This window comes from Hippopotamus amphibius, chromosome 11 (assembly GCF_030028045.1).
Source record: "Hippopotamus amphibius kiboko isolate mHipAmp2 chromosome 11, mHipAmp2.hap2, whole genome shotgun sequence".
NCBI classification, from domain to species: Eukaryota; Metazoa; Chordata; class Mammalia; order Artiodactyla; family Hippopotamidae; genus Hippopotamus; species Hippopotamus amphibius.
In genome coordinates this window covers 8,938,149-8,960,546 of record NC_080196.1, presented here as the reverse complement: position 1 = coordinate 8,960,546, position 22,398 = coordinate 8,938,149, and the positions used below count along the sequence as shown (strand labels likewise).

Here is a 22,398-nt window from a genome sequence, read left to right as displayed (position 1 = left end):
GTGTCCATATGTTTGTTCTCTCCATCTGTGTCTCTCTTTCTGCCTTGCAAACCGGTTGACCTATACCATTTTTCTAGATTCCGCATATGTGCGTTAATATACGATATTTGTTTTTCTCTTTCTGACCTACTTCACTCTGTATGACAGTCTCTAGGTCCATCCATGTCTCTACAAACGTCCCAGTTTCCGAGACTTGTATTTCAAACGTCCTAGTCCTTTGACAAGTACTGGAATGTAAGCACTGTAGTGCTTGGGGAAAGGCTTCATAGACGGGACCTACCAGATGACAGGGGGCATCTCAACTTCATTCCCTGAGTCACTGACTCCCTCATCCATGCGTTCATTCAGTCAGCATTTACTACCAACCCTGCTACGGCAAGTTTGTGACCAGGGATGCGGCCGTGTATAAATCCACTCACTGCCTTCCCACGATTAGGGAGGTAGTACATCCATTCTCCCTTTCCTTCCCATTCCCTTTTGACTTGCCTGGTAGCCAGCAGAATCTGTGGATGGGAAAACAGTGACTGAATCTGCTGTGGGCATTTGTTCATCCTCTTTTCAAACAAGATTTCTCAACCTCAACACCATTAACATTTTGGATCAGATGACTCTTTGTTGCTGGGAACTGTCCTACTCATTGTGGGATGTTTGGCAGTATCCCTGGTTTTTACCCACCAGAGGCCAATAGCACTCTCTCCCCAGTCACAGCCATCAAAAATATCCCCTGGGGGTCAAAGGCATCCCCAGTGGAGAACCATTGACTTAGAAGAGGTGGACCACAGAAGGTGATGTGGATGGCTGAGTAGGGAAAGACTTAAGAGAAATCGGGAAATAGGGAGTGGCTTTGTTCTTTTTTCTTTTAATGGGTGGTGTAGAATTTCAGTTGCCAACTGATTTTTTAATATCATTTTTAGACCTTTGCTTCCTGCTAGGCTACAAAAAGTAGCAAGAGATATTGTTTCTAACTTTATAGCAAAAGGCATCCAGACAAGCTATGTAATGATAGTTTTAAGAAACCTGTCAAAGAACCTTGAAGCAAGAAAACCGAGATGAGAGGAATTTCAGGACAGAGAAGCCCGTGACCTTGACTGAAACCCTGGTGAAAAGGAGGAGTCTTCTGATGCCCATGGGTTAGCTGGGATGGTGGGCTGGAGTCTCAAGAAGCCCTGGTAACAAATCAAGTGACTCATCCTCTCAGTTTCTTCCAGGCCTTCACCGGGTGCACAGGGTCAGTGCACAGGAGGCTGGGGGCAGGGCGGAGCCTTGAGAGAACCCATATGAGATACAGGGGGGTGTTGACTAGCACAAGGCAGAGGCTGCCAAGGGCTGGAGGCAGGGCAGGGGAGCTCACGGGATCCCAACAAGGCACTCTGGACTTCCGCTGGAAGCAAGGTAGAAGCCCAGCAAGATGGACCTCTGGAATATTCCAGGACCTCGCTAAGGGCAGCCCAGTGGCCTGCAGAAGGCTGGGGTCAGGGCGCAAGAACTGAGATAAACCCTTTCATGGTACAGTTACCCCCAGGAACCGCCTGTTTAGGAACAGGACACAGGGAGGAGAAAGGCCTCCTAAAGTGCAGGAGACCAGAGGAGTGACCAGAGACAGGAAAATCCAGCAGCCAGACTAAAAAGCAGATCTCAAGAGTCAGAAAGCTGAGTCTCCCCAGCGCAGATGAAGAGAAAGTCCTGATCCTGCCTTCGAAGATTTGAGCCAATGGTGGAAGGAAACTAACAAGGCATGACAACTACGAAACCTGCAGGGAGAGCAGAAGAATCGAGAAACTGCCCCTCCCTCAGGCGTTACCGAGCCCCAGGGAATGACCGTCAGCCACTGGGAAAGGGCTGGGAATTCTGAGGAACGCAAGAGGATGAAGGCCCGGTGCCTGTGTGAAGGTGAAGCAGGAGAGCGAAGAAATCTGTCCAATGTGTCTACACTCCAGAACTCACACGGAGCAGCCCGCCACCAGGGGGTCAGAGCATGGAGAGGGGCCTCCCTGAAACACAGGTGCACAGGACCTGCAGAAGGCTGAGGGCAGAGCCCAGAAACCACAAGAATCCACCCTGGACTCCAGACCAGATGCTAAGTGTGAGGCACCATCGTCTGCCTGCGGGGGGAGAGGCGGAGTAGCTGAGAAAGCACAGGTGCAGGAGGCCTGAGAGAGTTTAAAGGTGGATCAGGAGAACTCAGAGAAACCCATCTCCTGGCTTTACACCAAGTGTCACCTATCACCGGAGTAAGGGAGACATTCCAAGAGAGACTCCCTCCTGCTGTGCAGGGCACAGGAACTCCTGAAGTCTGAGGGCAGAACAGGGGACCTGAGGGCCACCTCCTGGGACTCCAGTGCTTATACTAAGTAGGATGCTGCAGAAGGGTGTTCGTTGCATGTGGTGTATGGACGTAACTAAAGCAACACGGAAGAGCTCAGCCCGCCCCAACTGCAACCGTTACTGACCAAACCACTCTACTAAAAGTTTGACAGAAGGTGAGACAATGCCCTTTCCTGAGTGTAAAAAATTTGTCTTGGCCTCTGCTGTTCTTCTTAATGCACAATGTTTGCATTAAATCTAAAATTAAGAAACGTATGAAAAAGCAACAAAAACAAGCAAAAAATTAAAAAATAAAACCACCCAAAATCGTTGTCAAAATAAAAAAAAAGGTCAGTATAACTAGATCTCAAAAATATTGATATTTTCAAAAAGAAACTTTAACATTATATATATATAATCTTTAATGAAATATTAGCAGATAAAATCTAGCAACATGCAAAAATCCATAATTAACAAATTATAAGTCACAACAAGTAGGGCTTATCCGCAAATGCAAGATAGATTGGTTTAACATGTGAAAGTTAAAAATCAATGTAATTTGCCATTAGGAGAAAAAAGAAAAAAAAATTGTCTCAATATATGCAGAAAATGCCCTTGGCAGAAGAAATACCTACTCATGATAAGAACTATTAGCAAACTAAAAATAGAAGAAAACTTTCGCAATCGAATTACAAGCTATTGTTCAAACTAGTAACACTGAATGCTTTTCCTCTAAGATTAGGAGTAAGGCAAGAATGTCCACTCATAACACTCCTAACATGGACAAATTTCAAAAACATTATGCTGAGCTAAATTAGCCAGACCCAAAAGAGTACATGTTGAATGACTCCATTTTATATAAGCAAAGCTAATTTATGATAGGAGAGATCAGAATATGGTAAGAGAAATCCATTTTCCTCTAAATTCCATTGGGCATAGTGTAGGGAAAGAAGGACCTGACTGGAAAAGAACATGATTGGTTTTTCCAGACGATGGTCATGTTATACACCTTGGTTTGAATGGGTGTATGGAATTGTCAGATCTCACTAAACTGAATAACAAAGTTCTGGGCATTTTATTGCATATAAATTATACCTCATAAAATTATTTTAAATAAAAAAGATTTATAATTTGCCAAACTGCTTGCAAAACCAAAGGCAAGGCCTCTGAAAACATTTGTTGGAGGAAAACTAAACAAACACATCCTGAAACCAACTGGCTGCAACATTACTGCAACCTGACAACAAAGGTAACTCTTTGCATCTACTTCCTGTGCACTTCAGCACAACTAACTCTTTTTGGTGTTGCAATTGTGTCTAGCTTAGTAAAGAGGCTAAGTTCCTCTGGCCCTGGGTCAGACAGTCATGGAATTGACCGAGTGGAAGGACCACTGGAAGGGACCAAAAGAAAGCAAATGCTTGGTTTGATCTTGAAGTCAAGAGTCAACCGACAAACACATCCTGCCAAAAGACACTCATCCTCACCCCTGGCTTCAGGTCACAGGTGGAGAGAAAGATGTTCTTAGGGAGCCTACTTCTGTCGGTGAATTCCAGGGCTCAAATTCTCCAAGGCTCAAGGCAGTCAGTGCCAACAAAGAACTGCTTACGCACAGGCCGGTCTTTCCGATGCTCTTTCTTTTCTTGGATATATGTGTTGACAGGCATGGGCCACAAAGAGAGCTTAGAGTGAAACCCAAGCATTAGCAGGAAATCAGAGTTGCCACATCAGGGTGGAGTGGGTGAGAGAGGAGGGAGTGGGAACAGCATCTCCCATGTCAAGCGTATTTCCCGCTAGTTACAATGCTCCGTATTCTCTGATGTGTCCTTTCCCACCCAGGAAGTTCTCTGTGGAGGTGGAGTGAGCTACCTCATGAGAAAAAATATGTCGGGCTGTGAGCAGTAAACTGGCTCATGCCCAAGCAATGTCCTCCAGGTGTGCCACAAGAGGTGAAATCACCTGGCTCATTTTACCATCTTCGGGATGGCATCAAGACCTGACAAAGCCAGGCAACACGTACAAGGAAACTAATCTGAGACAGGACCAAGGTGCTCATGAAGCCTTTTGTATGCAGCCAAGATGGGGACCTTATTCAGGAAAAAATGCTGAGGAGACCTTTACTCCGAAGAGGAAAGCTAGGTTGTGGACCAATGAAATGAGTTGCATGCCCATAGCTGGAGAGAAATGTCTATTAACAAGTGCAGGTCAGCAAGTAATTTGGCTGGACTCAGAGGTGGTAGCACCCTGACATGGCCCTAGTAGCATATCCATGCACAAAATAGCAGAGATAGGTTGATGCTAAGGAAGTTTTTATTTCTACTCAAGAGCACTATCTATTGATACTTTGGCAGAAGTAGAGTAAATGTCTATTGTGCCAGTAATGGAATGAGTTGCAAGTGGAACCCTGAATTAATAGGCACTGTCCTTTGGACGTATTACTGCCATGTGTTAGCATCATTTTGTAGACTGGTATCCCAGAGAGATGCCCAGTCTTTTATCCAATATATGTATTGCAAATTTTTTTTTTCCAGTCTGTGGCTTGACAGACCTTACTATCTTCTGGTCTGAACCTTTGTAAGATTCTCAGTTCAGGATTTTAAATGAATTTAAAGCCAAAGACGAGAGACATTCCAGTCATTCTCCTTGAAATATAGTGTTGAAATTGTCATTTCATTTAGCAGACATTCAAAGCCCGCCTTCTCTAGATGCTGAGGACACAGAGATAAATAAGACCCAGTCCTTCCTATACAAGAGTTCATTGTCAATGGGAAATTAGAAGAGTAAACAAATACCAGAGGAGAGATGACAAAGCCCTTTTGCCTTGAGGAGTCCAAGAAGACCTCATAGAAGAGAAAACATTTGAAAAGGGCCTTGAAGAATAAATAAAATTTCACCAGTAGAAGAGAGAGCAGTCTGCTCTGAGAAAACAGCACATGAAAACACAGGGTGGAGACAAAAGTTCACAGCCACCGACGGCTTATGTGATATTTTTTTCAATCGTAATCTATAGACCATCTACATTGGAACCACCTGGATGGTAGCAAAAACAGAGTTTTCTGGGTCCTACCATGTACCAGATTATAATTTCTGGGGTTTGTGTTCTGGGAATCTTCATTTCGGCAAAATTTACAGGTAATTCTGTTGCACACAAAATTTGAGAAATGTTGCCCTAAAATAGCACCTGAAATAGAAGGTAGAGGTGGAAGTTGAAGATAAAACAGGAAAAGTAAGTTAAAGGCACACAGCAAAGGGTTTATATCATGTATTGAAGGCTGGTCTCTGGAGTTTTCTTTTATGTGGAACGTAAATCTTTATAATCACACTGTGCGATAGGTGTTATCATCTGCATGTTATGTATGAATAGATGGGGACTCAGGAGAGTACAACAGCTTTCCAAGGGTCTATAAATGGTGGACCAAAGGTGTATCTGAATCCAATGACCATGTTCTTAGCCATTTAACTGCATTTGGGCTACTTTCCTTCATACATTTGCACTGACCTGGCTCCTCTCTTTCTTCCCACATTTTCCTGGTAAACAAGGACTCTCTAAGTTGGATGTGATAACTTGAATAGAGCGGGATCTCACTTTCAGATCCCAATTCCAGCCAGGGCAGGAGCTAGCTGGAGCCCTCTGTGCCCCTGACTGGCGATTCGGGGACCCAGTGGGGAGTCCGACTGCCCTGCTGCAGACCCTGGTCCATTGGTAGCACGGTAAAGGTTTGATTTTTATTGTTTTTGAGTACTCGCTTGATTTCTGATGCCATCTTCTTTTGGTTTCATGGTCTAACCATTTGATGGTCTCTGTAAACAGTTGATGGTTTATAGAGATCTTGCCTCTGCTCCGTGAACGGTAACAGGCAATTTGGCTTATTAGTCTCTTATTTTTATCTAATTTGAGCTCAGATCAACTACGAATTTCAGGCCAACCAGGAAGTGAATATCTGGACTGGTGAGTTTTTTATTCTGGGTTTATGCTTGACCTATGGCTGAAATTTTAGAATTGAAACTGTAAACTTTCTGTGTGTGTGTGTGTGAGTGTGTATGTTTATGTGCCTAAAAATTAGAAAGGCTTTTGCCTTTCATTGTGTGAGTGTGTAATATTGTCCTATCTCCTGGTTGTATAAATACACTGATTAGAAAATCTTTTAAATTAAAGGAGCTCTAGTCTGATTGGCTTAGAGATAAATAAGCACTTCTAGGAACTGAATATTCCTTAAATTCTCAGAAATTAAGAACATTGAATCTCTAAAGCTTTCTGTGTGAAAAAGAGAGGTATTTTTATAAAAACTAACTCAGAAATAATTTAAGAATATAAGTTAACATAATTTAGGTAAACAATACTAGTTTAATAATTTTTGGTTTAATGAAAACAGCTATGTTTTCTTTGATTTATCAGTGTTAAAACATATCAGTGTTAAATAAGCATAGATTTTTATTCTACTTGTATATGTTATTCCTCAACTTATAGAGATTTACTGATTGAATAAAGCTAGCATAACTTCTATATGCTTAAGACTAAGAAAAATGTAAATTTGTGTTTAGTCCACTTGACTCATTACTCTGAAATTTTTTGTTTTACAGTATGTCAACCTGAAGATAATTTGCATGATCATTAGCAAATTTAAACCTTTAACTGATACTAAATTGAGTTAATGAGTGGATATTCATTAGATGTCTGGATCATTATAATTTTGCCTCTTATATGCATGTGGTACAAAGATAGTCCTATGTATGTATGTATGTATGTATTTCCTGAGGGCCCCTGGAAATTCACCAAGATCTGTTTTCATCTTTGTCAAAGGAAAGTTGCTAGAAATAATTAGATATACAGTATTTGATATGTTACTATCTATGTGTTAGCACATCAGAAGAGATGCTTAGTTGTCCCTGGGTAAAACTTGCATGGATGAAATGTCATAAATATTTGAGAAGTTGCGTGCAATTTCTTGAGTTCTTCTTCCTTGAGAAGTTTCTAGAGAATTGTCGGTTCTATAATGGTCCATAATATGTTTCTATTTATGAATCCTAGTGTTGCTTTGCTTAATATTAGATTACAGTATAGTGCTATCGGTCACAATTTCAATTAAAAAAAATTTTTATTAATTAAGTAATTAATTAATTTTTGGCTGTGTTGGGTCTTTGTTGCTGTGCGAGGGCTTTCTCTAGTTACAGTGAGCGGGGGCTACTCTTCATTGTGGTGCGCAGGCTTCTCAGTGTGGTGGCTTCTCATGTTGCAGAGCATGGGCTCTAGGCACGGGGACTTCAGTAGTTGCGGCACATGGGCTCAGTAGTTGTGACACATGGGCTTAGTTGCTCTGCAGCATGTGGGATCTTCCTGGACCAGGGATCGAACCCATGTCCCCTGTATGGGCAGGTGGATTCTTAATCACCGCACCACCAGGGAAATCCCTTTATCAGATTTTCAATCCTTCCAGTTTCCTTCAAGGTCTGATTATAATCCTTCAAACTAATGTTTCCACCTTTTCTCCCTGCTGCCTGACTCTGTGTCACTGAGAAATAAAACCGGATTACCCTAGGTCCCTACGGGTCTCTCAGTTGCCTGGGCCTTTCCCCTAGGATTTGCAAAAGAGCTGTGAGCTAAAGTCCAATGGCTTGATATGTACTTTGAAGGGCTGAGCACCATAGAATACCATTCATGGGTCTGATTTCTCCCTGGAAAAGGCACTGTCTGGACTACTCAGCAAGCCTAGTGGAATTCTAGGGTCAGGCATACCCTGTAGACAACATGACCGAAACCATCAACATTCTAGCTCAAGAGCTCCAAGAAACTCACTTAGCAGTGTTGCATAAGGGGAAGATATTCCTCCACTGACCTGGAATCCACTGGGCTGGTAACCCTTAGAGTTCAATTCTTGGCTCTTTAATACAATCCTTTACATTAACGTTTCTCTTTTTCAGCTTAGGCATCATTCTCGTAAGGGGTCTGATCTCCAGGACCCTAAAACTGCAGACCTTTGCCATCTCTTCTGTACAGGTAGTTCAGCTGCTTTTACAGTAGCAACATGAAGACTCCTTGAGAAACTATTTCTAAGACCTTGCTTCGCCTCACTCAGAAGGTTTAGGATTATTGCCTAGTTGTTCGGTGATGATGTTTGTTCATCTTGAACAAGAAGGGGAAACAAACAATGCTGAACTTTATCTGAGCACTGTGTTCCCCAAAAGCAAGAGTCAAGAAGTCCGCTTCCAGTGTTCTGAGAAATGGCTAACCTCAAAGGACCCCCCCCTCAAATTCCCCTCCATCCCTTCTCGGCAGTTCAGAGAAGACCATCTCCATCCCTCTCGTGACTCCCATAAGACTCAAGGACAACTTCCTTGTTTACCTGCTTCTATGAAATCCCAAGCCCCCTTCCTTTTCTTGAAACATTCTTTCTTAATGAGCATTGTCCTTATTGTAGCAGCCTGCACAGAATCATCTCCTTAATTGATCTGTGCATCTTGTCTTTCACCAAACTGAGGGGCACCACCGATGGCCATGAGCAGAGCAAAATGAACCAGTTATGGGGGTGGGGGACAAACCAAAGAGCAATGTCCACAGCAAGGTGATTGATAATGGCATCTTGGCAAATTCTTCAAGGCTCAACATTTAAGTTGACAGGGGTTGAGCAATCCTTACCCATGTATCAAGTGGGAATTCTCAACATGCGAAAGGACATTTATGACCATGTGACAAACAGTAGGAGAGTAGCAGAGCACTTGAGCCATACAATAAATTCTACAGTTGGTTAAGTCCGGAGACGTCTAGTGGAATCATTTCATCTTATTAGCTGCAAGTTTAGTTCAATTTTCTAAATTTAGTTGAAATCTGTTCAAATTGATTTCTTTTTATTTTTAAAGGCGTATCCCCAAATTTCAATCCAGTTGATGCCACTTGAAATTAAGAGATTTCAGTCCCATTTGCTGTTGTTACACTCTTTAAAGATTTTCAGTGTCATTGAATTCATTACCCTCCCTGGGTTTTAGCAGGATAATTCAGCAGAAAAATCAACATCACTTCGGAAAATGAAATTTTTATTCTCTTTATCGCGGTTGTGATGCTTGAAGATTTTCAGTATCATTGAATTAATTATCCTTTCGGAATTTTAGTAGGATAAATTACCTCTTGATGAGAGAGATACCTTTCTGGTGAATCAAACATGTGAGCACGTTAGGCTAGGTTCTTCTTATCAAGTCCTCTGTAGATGAAGCATTTTATTGAGATGCTTCCATACTTTAGACTGAGTTATAAATCTCTTGCATGCTTTCTTGCTTAGATAAGGGCTCAGGGCCCATCCTCACAGGCTCTTCCCAAGAAACCATCACATTTCCTATCTTCACCCCCAGGCAGAATGGATCGCTGTCACTTTTACACCATCCTAGGATTTGTTCATCCCGCAGAGTAGCCTTTATCACTGTGTACTCCTTAGTCACAAAGCGTAGTGAACTAGTTTATCTGAATCATACCATGCTCTGCCTCTTAATTAGCTGCCCGACCTTGGACAAGTTACTACTTAATCTCTCCCTGAGTTTCCTCATCCATAAAATAGGGCAAATAAAAGTACCTACCTCACAGGGTGATGAGGTAAGGAGGAAATGAAGTGATGCCTGCAAACCTCTCAAGAGTACCTGGCATACAGTAAGCACTGCATAAATGTTATACTTGTCTCCTTTGTTATGCTGCCTCCCATGAGGTCTGGGAACATTTATTATTCAATCCCTCTAAGCTCCAGACACCCATATCCAATTGGCTATTTCACATTTTACTTAGTCGAACAAAGCATATCAAATTCATTACATCCATATTGAAATATTTACAGATGATGTGACACTGATACCTGGGGTGGCTTCAAAGTCATCCAGGAAGGGAGGACAGAGTCTCAATAGAGTGATGCGGTATCAGTCAAATCTTGACAGCTGTTGAAACTGTACGATGGGTATACTGGGTTTGTTATGCTATTCTCTCAAATATCAGTTATATTCATAATCAAGAATTAAGAACTCAGAAATTATAATACCGCTTCCTAACCTTTCAGTTTGGTTCTTCTCCTTGCTCACTGTCAGCAGATAACATTTTTTTATTCTTTAAGCAGAGAATGGCAACGGGAGATTTTTTTGAGATGGGGAGATAACACCAATTATTTTTAAGTTCTTTCTAGCTGTGCATTCATGGAAATTATGATTGAAGCACTTGGGGAAGGTTATTATGATGATGGTAATATGTAGGGTGAACTGCAGTACAAAGAAATGAAAAGAGTCACCCAATTGGGAGAATTATCATTAAAGCAGAGCCTGAATAAAGGAATATTTTCTCTATGCAGACTCTCCAAAGAGATCCCTATATGCAGGTCTAGAAATCTTCTGTAGTCTAGTCTCATTATCATCTTTGCCTCTCTCTTACTGAACCCTGTAACCCATGTACATTTATTAATTCTGTGAAAGCCTATATGCTCAAGGCTGGAGGCACTAGAGAAGGTGAAAGTTCTCTGCCCTCACCTGGTCTGCAAATAAAGAGATAATAGACATTGAGTCTGCTTAAACAGGGCCAAAGTCCAGATCATCTCTAAGAGATCAAGGGGAGGTCTGAAATTCTGACCTCCTTTAAGGCTTCTCGTCTTCTAGGGTGACCATATGTCCCAGCTTACCCACGGCAGTCCGTGGTCATAGCTAAGAGCATCACCAAGCACTATCCAAAGTATCCCAGTTTTAATGAGTAATAATCTAGCCACCCTTTCAGGGTCCAGAGTTAATCTAGGAGGCCAAGACCCAACCTTACAAGCAGCTCCTTCATGACAATCCTAGAGCAGATTTAAGACCCTAACAAGTTCCAGCCACGCAACCCTCAGTATTGGCCACCATAAAATTGTCCTGCTAAAAACCTCCAAGGAGACAAAGAATGCCTTAAAGTATTTCCACTTCTACCAAAGGAGATCAGTGCATGAGTGAGGGGTCACGGAGAGTGAGAGGATGACACAGAGGGATGAAAATGCAGCAGGACAACAAAGGCCCAAGGACAGAAGGATGCTGGGCTGCATGTCAGCAGGCGTGAGGACAGTGCCGGTCCACTCAGTGAAGCTGTCAGAGGGTAATTTACCAAGAATTTTGATGCTTCCAAGTCTGACATGCATAGGGTCATGTACCAGTGAGACTATATTAGTTTTTTTTAACTTTTATTTTGTATTGGAGTAGAGTTGATTAACAATGTCATGTCAGTTTCAGGTGATTCAGTTATACACATACATGTGTCTATTCTTTTTCAAATTCTTATCCTGTTTAGGTTATTACAAAATTTTGAGCAGAGTTCCCTGTGCTATACAGTAGGTCCTTGTTGGTTATCTATTTTAAATATAGCAATGTGTACATGTCAGTCCCAAACTCCCGATCTATCCCTTCCCCTCACCTTTCCCCTCCTGGTAACCATACGTTCGTTCTCTAAGTATGTGCGTCTGTTGCTGTTTTGTAAATAATTTCATTTGCATCATTTTTTTTTAAGATTCCACATATCATACCATAATCATCTTTGTCTGACTTACTTCACTTAGTATGATAATCTCCAGATCCATCCATGTTGCTGCAAATGCCATTATTTCATTCTTTCTAATGGCTGAGTAATATTCCATTGTAGCTATGTACCAGATCTTTTTCTTAATTAAGTAATTAATTTATTTGTTTATTTATTTTTGGCTGTATTAGGTCCTCATTGCTGCACACAGGATTTCTCTAGTTGCAGCGAGCAGGGGCTACTCTTCGTTGTGTGCAAGGGCTTCTAATTGCGGTGGCTTCTTTTGATGCAAAGCATGAGCTCTAGGTGCATGGGCTTCAGCAGTTGTGGCACATGGGCTCAGTAGTTGGGGCTCACAGGCTTAGCTGCTCCATGGCATGTGGGATATTCCCTGGCCAGGGACTGAATCCATGCATTGGCAGATGGATTCTTAACCACTGTGCTACCAGGGAAGCCCCTGTACCACATCTTTACCCATTCATCTGTCAATGGACATTTAGGTTGCTTCTATGCCTTGGCTATTGTTGAAATACTGTCATAATGGCTAGTAAATAGCCAAAGCAGCAAGAAGTCTGGAAATTCCACCCTGGCTGGCCATGCCTTCCCCAGACTGCTGGACCGTCCCACAGTCCAACACCTGGAAGTTTAACCTGGTGGCCTGGGGGCCACAGAACCACCCCATGGCTCTGTCCCTGTCTGTTCCAATTGGCCAATGCCCAAGCCATGCCAGTGATGGCTACTGTTAATTTCATCCCTGGATACTTCCACAGCAGTTTACGGTGGAGGCCTGGAATGACTCAGAATATGAAAGAGAAAAATAAGCTGCAGAAACACAGAAGACTCTGAAGCAGCAAAACTGCATGTCAGATTCCCTATGTACTGCCTCTCACAGCACGTTGCCTGTCAGGCTTGAGACATGTCACTTCCATCAGTCAGTGACCCCCAAGGCTGAGGCCCTTCTCTTTTTATTATCGAATGGCCCCAGCCCTAGATCTTTCTCTGAGTATCGCCCAGGGTTTGAGGAAACGCTCTCACCACTGCCATCACATCAATCATTGCAATTTCTTCCCATGTGTTGGATCTATTTCCAGAAGTTGTCAGTGAAGCACTCGGGCACCAGATTTGGAGGCCAGCACTGTAAATTATAGTGCTTTTTCTGCCAACTGTTCTTTGGCATCATGAAGATGATGTAGTAAACAAATATTGTACAACTAAATCGAGACCGGGGCCCAGGAGCACGGTGATATTCCTGAGAGAATAAGAAAAAGAATGGATCCGGCAACCGTCATCTGTGAGTCTGGAAGGCAAAGCTTTTATGAAGAGTGATTTTGCTTTACCACCTGGGACCATCTAATAAGGTCTGCTCGGGTGTCTGTGTCCACTGACCTCCAGGTGTCTCTGAGTGAAACAGTTGTGCTCAAGGGTTCAGGCTCCAGAGATGCTACAGCTCGCTGTATGACCTTAGGTAAGGTCACTTCCCTCTCTGGGCCTTGGCTTTTTCATCTGGAAAGACCAAAGACTGTTCTTTCTTGCCTGAGGGAACTCCTGCTTAGTGTCATACCCAGAGTCTTGAGAACTCTACTTAGTTACTTAGTCTGATACCCTGAGTATTTCAGGGACGCACAAGCAGGATAAAAGACAGTGGTTTCCATCACAAAAGAAGCCAAATCCCTGGAGTGAAAATGAAGTACCCCTGGAGTGGGTGCCTCTCCCTTCACTGAAGGTCACCTCTGCCCACCCGGGATCCTCTGGTCCTTAGAGCCCTGAGATCTAAACTCTGCCTGGCCATTAGTGTGAGGAGAGAAATCTGTCCTAAGTGGGCTTCCAGAAACCATACTTTTACTGGAAAAGCAGCAGGAAGCATGACTGACCGGGCCATCGGTTCACCCCTTGAGCTGGCATGGGCCTTGAGTAATACTCAATCTTTCCCCTACATACTCCCAAAAATATTTATTTCCTATGAATCTTCCAACGTATTTTACTACTGACCCTCATGCCCTGGGAGCGCTGCTTCATGCTTTTTACTTTTCTTGCTGGTTGTGGAATCAGGAAGTGTGGGGAAAGAGGATTTAAAAGTCTGAATAATAAAAATATTTTCAAAAAGGAAAAGAAAAAGAAAAATCTTATCACCGTTGCTCGCCCTGTTTTACTTTTGCTCCGTGTCTTGTCTCCTTCCCATGCCAGCTCCCTCTGAAACATATTAGAAGCACGTGCTCCAAGCTCAGATCCTCATTCTGTCCTGTCACCTCCACTTCTCCGTGCCATCTCAGGCTTGCTCTTGGAGCTGTTCAAGAAGTTCCTCCCCTTCTTTATTTAACAGATGGGGAAATTCATGATGCCAGGGGAAGGGATGTTTGCTCAAGATGAAACAGTGGCTAAGTTCAGGCCAAGCCTCTTGTCAATGTGGGCAAAACCTCATCAGCCCCTCGAGAACCACGCACCGAGAAAGAGTTTGACGGATAAAGCGAGCTCTATGAGCAATTCCCCGAAGACACTGGACTGTCTCCTAAAAATGAAAACATGAAAGATGAAAAGCAATGCCAAGAAAGATAGAAACCCTGCCCGGGACACTGGCTCTGCACACCTGAAGACTGATATTTATCATCCTTCAGATGTGTCACTGTTGGGACAACAGCGATCCCCGTGAGCTACTATTTGAAGAATGCCAGGCATTCTTTCAGACTGTTAGAGAAAGGTGGTGAAGATTCTCCAAAGCTGATCCAGCTCTTATGGGCTTCTGTGGGTAACAACCACTTGCAGGGCTTTTCTCCCCACGGGGTGGGCAGGTCAGCCAAGGCGAGAGGAGAGTAGGGAGGGGCTGAGATGCGGGAGGCACAGAATCAGCATTGGCATCTCTGCCTGCAGGGGCACGTGTCCAGTCCTGCGCTACCGTGAAAGAGCGAAGGCACTTGGTGTTCCTCAGTAAACAAACTTCTTAATCTGAGCAAATAAGAAGCCACTGGGAGCCCTCACTTGCTCTGAGCAGGCCATTTGCTCAAAGCCCCTCTGATGTGGAATGTGTGTAATTAGGTACCTTTGGGGAGGTTGCCTTGCCATCGCTTCCTTCGGTTTGTTAACATGGAGAGAGCACCTCTCACCACACCATCAGCTTAAACTGCTGGATCCTGTCTAATAGCCAAAGCAAAGTTAATGGATAAAGTCCCTGGAGATTTTGCAGGTGAAGGGGAAGCAGAGGCGGCTATGCAGGGAAAGATAGAGCTGTGAAAACTGGAGTTTTGTTTTGTTTTTAGCTTAATACAATCTCGAGGCAACTTTTATGATATAAATCAAATTCATGTTTTCATTAGCCAAGACTCATTTCCTCCTAATTGTCACCTTTCCAAGAAACCATCTTTAATCATTCCCCTGCTTCACTCTTTCCACTTTGGCCCACTTCAGCCCACTTCTCAGGAATTTCAGAAATGATTCGAAATCAGTACAGTAGGGAAAAAAATATTTATTTTCTAAAGTCATTACCTTGACAGGCAAAACAAAGCATTTTCTCAATTTCATTCAGAAATACATTTTAAAAAAATACATAGACCAATATGGCCTGCCCAAACATATATTTAACATGGTAAACATAAGGAATAAGTTGTCTGAATATAAATATCTATAAAAAAATAAGTACATCAAAATGTAATCCAACCTCTTCCATGAGCCAGTTACATAAAGGAAAATAATTTTCGCCTTTAAAGCATCACCAATGTTTACCCTTCAGCGTCTCTCCTAAACAACCCTATACCACTGTGTTTCCAAAAATCAAGGTAAGGGAATCTCCTGATTTAACTGATATGTTTTTTTTTCTTATGGAACAAAGCTAGTAGATTACCATGAATATGTTATATCTACTATTGACACATTAGACAGACTTCCACGAGGCTAGGATTTAGTATGGGGGTTTTAGAGGGGGAAGAGCTTGGGGAGGCAATAATTAAAGGTGGGGAAATACTTCACCAGAGTGCAATGTAGGTGAGGTAGACGCATATGCATGAAACTCATCCTGATTTACAGTAGTAACAGTTTCTTTCGATTTCGCATTTTATGAATTAAAAAAAACAAAGTCTTTTTTCTTTTTCTTTTTTTTTACTCGAGTGTTTGTCCTTCGAGTGTTTTCAATTTGTGCATTCCTTAGAAAAATCTCTGCAGGGCTTTGGAGTTTCTCCCTGAAATGTGCCAGGCGCCTGAGTGAGACACAAACACTCCCTTGGGACCCTCTTCGGGAACTCCACCCGCACGTGGAATCTCCTCTCCACCGCCTGCTGGAGGAGGCCACCCTAATTTGCAGGTCACTGTATCTCTCTGCCTTCTTTGCGTGTCCCACTGTCACCCCAAAGGAGGAGAGACAGACGAAAGCAGTTACCACTGATGGAGGCAAATGAAGATGGGCTGAGGGACTCCTTCGTCCTTCCTGGAATGCTTGCACCGAGCGCAGTTGTCCTGTGCCAGTCTGGAACAAGAAACGGTCTAAGCAGAGAGGACACATTTGCTCTGATCGCAGCCGCATGGAGAGAGCGCAGAGTCAGGCCCAGGGCTCTCGGTGGACGAGGAGGCTTCAGACAGGCCCCAACAACCTGCCATCAGTGTGTTCGGTTGTAGGTCACTTTCCTATCTCTGTAGAGCTCGGCTTTCAGCTTGGCAATATGAAAAGATGTTTTGATGCTGTTGCTGATGGCCTCCAACCTATTAAAACCAGACAAGAGAAAACAAATGTTATTTATTTTTTTTACAAAAATCATTCCTGGGCAAAAGAAACATCTAAAATTAGAATCTGGCACAAACAAGTCTAAATCTGGATCCTGAACTTTCACCCCCAACCACAACTGCATGCTACTCTACTAACCTCAAGTGAAAATAAACTGCCTCTTAGGCCTAGAATGGGAGGTGGGGTAAGCAGGGAGAAGAAGGGTGATGTGGTCCTATCTAAAGGGAATCGGATATTAAACACAATTTTAAAGTACAGTTTTAAGGTAAACTAGAGATGTTCTCTTCTCCCAAGCACTAGCCCAACCCCTGTGGGACTGGATGGAGAGAGGGATTCAGCAGAGGTTTCAAGTAGTCAGAAGTGTCTTCTTAATCACAAAAGGAATTGAAGGGGGCGTCGTGGGAAAGAAATTTAAAAAGAGGAGGCCAACAGGCAGGCCCAAAGCAAATGTTCTATGACCCTTAAAAAAAAATTTGTTTTTGCAGGTTTCATGTTTTCCTTTTGTAAGGGAAAGAAAAAGGGAAGAACTGTAATATCGATTTAATAATTGATGCAATGGAAACTAATAGAAAAAATAATCACTTCCAACTCAGTTCAGAATCGGCGATTTACGTAATCTTGCAATCTGGAGGAGCTCTAGCAGCCTGAGTTTAGAAATACGGAAACGTCAATGGTACGTGGGAAGACAGACAGCTGAGGATGGCCCCACGTCAGTGTAAACACCTCAGAAGTTGTTCATGACTGCCCAGCCTGTGCTCAGAACACTTGGATCCTAGAACTTCTTGCCACTGGATGTCCAAGAAAAGTTGCCGCTGACTGTGATAGGGGAACGTAGAATGTGGGACAGATCTGAAAACAGGGTTCCTTCCTCCAGCTTGTGAATGCCAAGATGTTTAGGATTTGGAAGGGTTATCACTATAAAGCCACTCAGAGCAACCCGAGGTTATTACAAATTAAGATCCCAGCTTGTGACTGATTAAGAAATGAGAAAGCTTTTGGGACTGACATTGGGTCTCCAGCAAATGCATTTCCCTATTAAAAAAGTAAATAAATAAAAACAGCATGTTCTAACTCTCACCAACCCTACCTAATGACTTTATTTTCCCTTTGGCCATTTGAACAACTGTTTCATTTTGAAGAATTTGATTATACATGACACTTTGATTAAAAAAAAAAAAAACCTCCCTAAAAGGATTTTTAATTTCTCAGGGAAAGCTGTAAATATATTGACTCAGAGAGGCAAAAACTAGATGTGAACAAATAACAAAGGTGTCTCTAGACAGATTTTGCTTGGAAGATCTACCTTTAGGATGAGTGGTGTGTGTGCTAAAAATAACCGAAGTGTACCAGTGGGCAGCAGTCTGCATTAAAGAGGGATTCCTTTGCTCTTTTTAATCTAGAGAACACAAAGATTCCCCTTTTCCTTTGTCACTGTCTTCTGAGCCTTTCTCCCATCAAAGTAAGAATGACTAGGAGAGTAGACCATTCATAGGTGATGGGGACCAGCTGTCCTTGGGAGCCTCTTACCTTCTTATTTTCCTTCCTGCCACTAGCTGCTGATGAAGACACTTCTCTCCAAGCTTGGAACAGTCTTTTGCTTTCTTTTGGTTATTCCAGCCTTTCTCCATGGTGTCTTGGTCCCTGCTAAAAGACACAAAGGGAGAACATTTCAGCCATAGGACTTCAGTCATTCTCAGGGCCTCTGTTAATCTCTTTTAAACAAGAAGACAGCATCATGAGAGGAAGAAGGTCCGGAGGCCATAAAACTGATGGAAAACAAAGGTGTTTCTGCTCACCTGAGTTCTTTTCCTGCTTGGCAAAAATTCCAGCACTTCTTGTCTTTTTGGCTAGCACATTGGCATCTCTTCCTGTGGTCTGCTGCCTTTGTAGGAAAGAAATCCTTTAAGGATCGCTTGGACCTAGAAGGGCTTCCGAGTCCATATGGAACAATGTGCCTATTATGGAAAGAGAGGAACAAAAGATATGAGCATAATTGATCACTTCCAAAGGCTGCATTCTTTGGGGCAAGCTCCTTCCATTAAGACAGAAGGAGCTCACGCCACAGCGTTTGGTAGCAAAACTTAGGAGAGTCAAATGTGGTAACACTCAGGATCACGTGCCCAACGACGGCCCCAAGTGTGTGCACCCAACCAGGAGACAATCACTTTTTCTAAGTCAATGAAATTCCATGTCAACTCTTGACAAAGTTCAATTTCTTCTCAACACAGCAGCCTTGTTTTTTGGCCAAAATTATGACATCTCTGCTTTGGTATCATATTTTCGTCCTTTTCCAACTCTCTGCATAGTTAACAGCTCTTGGGAGGAGGGACTTTCATGCAAAACCATCACTCACAAGATTTTGAAAACTGATTTTCAACTCAAGTGGTACAGGCAAATGCTAAAAGGGCCCCCTAAGGAGGCAGGAGGAGATACACTACGTGTGCACGCTTCACACCAGGTTTGTACACCTCCTGTGGTTTGGTGATGATCATATGACTACAGAAGGACTCCTTGCCAGAGGCTCTCTAGTAATTTCCATTGTGTCTGTTGCGATTCTCATATAAGGAATCAAGTCCCCCCCTTGGAAGTATCACCCTACTAAGCATTAGGCTCACTGTGGTTTTTGTTTGCTTTGATTTGATTTTGTTTGGCTTTTGGTCACCCCTCTCCATGATGGGACACTGCAGGCACAGTCAATGTACTTTTGTTTACGATTCCTTCTGATGGGTGAACTACTTTTCAGGGGGTAATAGGGGAAATTGCCTTCTTCTCTGGAGGCAGACGGGAAATCTAAGGACCGTGTTTCTATTGCTGTCTTGAAATAGGCTTTTCCAAAGGACAAGTATAGAGAAGTTGGGACACCCACATTCTAGGTCTCACTCTGCCATAAACTCATTCCTCACAAATGACTTCAACATTTTATGGTCTTAGTTTTTCTATAAGTAAAATAAAGAGATTAGACTATAACTCTCTATAATCCTTTCTGCTTCTTAAGTCTCAACCCTCCCACGAGAAGCACAGGTTGGACCAACCCACATATGACCTGAGCAACGGTACTACCTAAACCCAGAGGATGAGACAACATCCCCCAGGAGGCCCAACACAAAGTTCCTCCCCGGAGATGCGTGGCATCTCCTGAGGGGCTTTTTCCCCCTTGCGGCACTTTCATGTGGGCAGAAATGTTACCCTCAGAGTCCAAACCCAAAAGTAATGAGAGTAACTGGGCTCCGGTCTCCTGTGAAGCCGGAGGAGAGGAAGCTTAGAGTAACGATGCCCTCTAGAGACTCACTCTGGAGTGTTGACCCAGATGATGTCCAGGTGGCAGAAGTAAACACACTCTTTATCCATCAGGGAAGAGCAGGAGCAGCGCTTGGACCGGCGGGGCCTCCAGGGTGCACTGGGAGAGGGCTTCTCCCCTCCGCTCTCGGCCCCCGTGCTGAGCTCGGCACCCAGGACCGCTGGGGAGAGAAGGAGTAGGTCAGTGGGAAGTGTCTCCTCTGAGGCCTGGAGGCACAGTGGTCAGAGCATCAATATCAGATCTAGCAGAGCAGATAAAAGCAGATGAAGCACACAGCCAGCCTCCAGCAAGAAACACAGAGAAGAAAGGACTCTATTTTCTTCCCTCTTTAACATGACTTCGCCTTTATCGCCACTGACTCAACCACCTTCAGAGAGGTTACACAAATACAGGAGAAACAACCACCTGAAAAGGGACTTACCAGCCCCTTGAAGCAGCCTTCAAGGAAACGCTTAGAAATACTGCCTGTTAGACATTTGGGTTGGCTTCTGCATGGACCTTAGCACAACCTACAGTGGCTTAAAATTGGTTGATGACCAAAACCCCGAAACTAAATAAATCATACTGTCTTTTCCTAGACTCAGAGCCACTTCCCTATGCAGGATGACTGTCCGTTTAGGGGCGTACCCACCACTTTACACCTTGTGTAAGGCAGGGAGTAGCCCAGAGGAGAAACACCTCTTGAACTTGGGTGGCGGTCCAGAGCTTTGGGGAGGTGATTGGAGAGAGAGAAGAGCAATCAGCTCTACAATAAAACCACTGACCTAAGGGAATACTGAGCAGCAGCTCAGGGGACCCAGTCAAGGTTCTGTGGGGTTTGAATTCTGAATCCCCGGAGCGGGATGGCATGTGGTGGGATTCGCCACCTCCCCCGACCCCACGGCAGCATTGCCTCCTCTTACTGACAAGTTAGCCGTGCAGCTTATCGGCCCGATTTTGTACATTTCAAATGATCAGACAAATTCCAGGATTTTCATTCCCTTGACATCCTTTCTCTTCAGTCAGGGTCACAAAAAAAAAAAAAAAAAAGTGCATTGACCCTAAAAGAGGGAAACGGGCAGATGCACGCATACTATCTAAATCCTTCAGCAGCCAAGATACAGGCTAGCTCCCCTCCCAGGACAGGTGAATAAAACTGGAAATAGAGCCCACACTGTTTTGAGTGCCAAAAACCTGCCAAAAGAAATCTAAAGTCAATAATGACAAATTTTAAAGAAAACATCTGCTTCACCCTGAAACCGCCTGGGGAGGTTTTCACCAGACTGTTCTGCAGGTGATTGTACTGCTCATATATTGCTTGAATGACTTGAATAAAATTCCTTGGCTTCAAGCTGAAATGTTTAAATATTTGACACATCAACACACTATTAAAACAGTATCTGAATAAGATATAAATCCCTATACGTCCTATTACCTGTATGAACACATATATTGCAAACATGCATTTGGCTAAAGTATATCTTGTCTTTAACTGGGTCTTATTTTTAAAAGCCAAGGAAATACACCAGGCAATAATCATAACGTTATTTTAATGCTAGGGGAGCAATGGTCTTCAACAGAGGATTTTTTTTCCCCACTAGAAAACTTAAGCACCTTTGAGCAAGAACTCCCCTACACTTGATTTCCCAGCGGCAGTCATAAAAAGAAATGGGGGGAAACACAGAAGCGAGAAAAGCCTTAAGGTGGAAAAGAAGACCGCAGCATTCAGGGATTTACGAGTCAACGTGCCTACCTGCTTCTGGCGCTCCTTGGAAAGCCACGAAGAGCAGAGCGAAAATCACGGGGAAATAATCCATTCTGAAAAAAAAGGGATCCAAATCCTCCGGGCTGCGACCTAAACCCGGAGGGGGGGCAAAAAAAAACAAAAACAAAAAAAAAGAAAACGCGGAAAGAAGCAGCTTCGGTTCCCTCCAGGCGCTTCGGGTTCTCCGGATCCCAAAGTGATCCTTCAGCCTGAATACTCTTTAATGGGGAGCAAAAGAAGAAGTTTCTGCCGGGAGCGAAGGCAGCGGGAGCGGCCCGAGGACGCACGCGGTGGCGGCGGTGGCGCGCGGGGACCGCGGTGGCGAGCGCGGCGGGGACCGGGGACCCTGGCGGCGCTGGTGGCGGCGCAGAGGCAGGAGCGCGTCTGACCTGGACAGCTCTCGGCCGCCTTTTTATATTGAACCCCTATAGAGTGGGGGTAAACAGCTCCGATTTTATTCCAGGCCCAGACAATGTTATTGTGTCATTAGTCACCAGCAGGCAACGTGCAGCCGGAGATAAGGCCCGGCTCTAAAGGAAATCACTGCTAACTTCAGAGGCAGACGCCCGCCGTCTGACAATTCAGGGGCAGGGCTAAGAAAAAGAAAATACCCATTAGAGACCTTTGGTAAACCTGCCCGTGCAGCGCTGCCGGCTGCTTCCCCTTTGCAAGCTGCCAGCCCCGGAGTTCAGGAATCAGAAGAGGGACTCCAGAAAACTCATACCATTGGTATGAAAAGTATGAGCTACAGTTTAAATAGATTGTATTGTTGTGTGCGGGGAATTTTTTTTTTTTTTTTTTTTATTGTTGTTCGCTTCATTTGCCTTTTATGTCTCTCCGATGGCTGAGTGCTG

General features: G+C 43.7%; 1 protein-coding gene across 1 annotated transcript; it reads right to left on the bottom strand.

Moving 5' to 3' along the window:
* Positions 1–15,234: 15,234 nt before the first annotated feature.
* On the bottom strand, positions 15,235–21,929 carry EDN1 (endothelin 1). Its single transcript, XM_057699328.1, has 5 exons — positions 21,533–21,929; positions 19,792–19,960; positions 18,299–18,457; positions 18,030–18,146; positions 15,235–16,480 (listed from the first exon to the last, which is right to left on the bottom strand). The coding sequence occupies exons 1-5, from the start codon at positions 21,594–21,596 to the stop codon at positions 16,378–16,380; spliced, it is 612 nt and encodes a 203-aa protein (XP_057555311.1). The 5' UTR covers positions 21,597–21,929; the 3' UTR covers positions 15,235–16,377.
* Between the last annotated feature and the right edge of the window lie 469 nt (positions 21,930–22,398).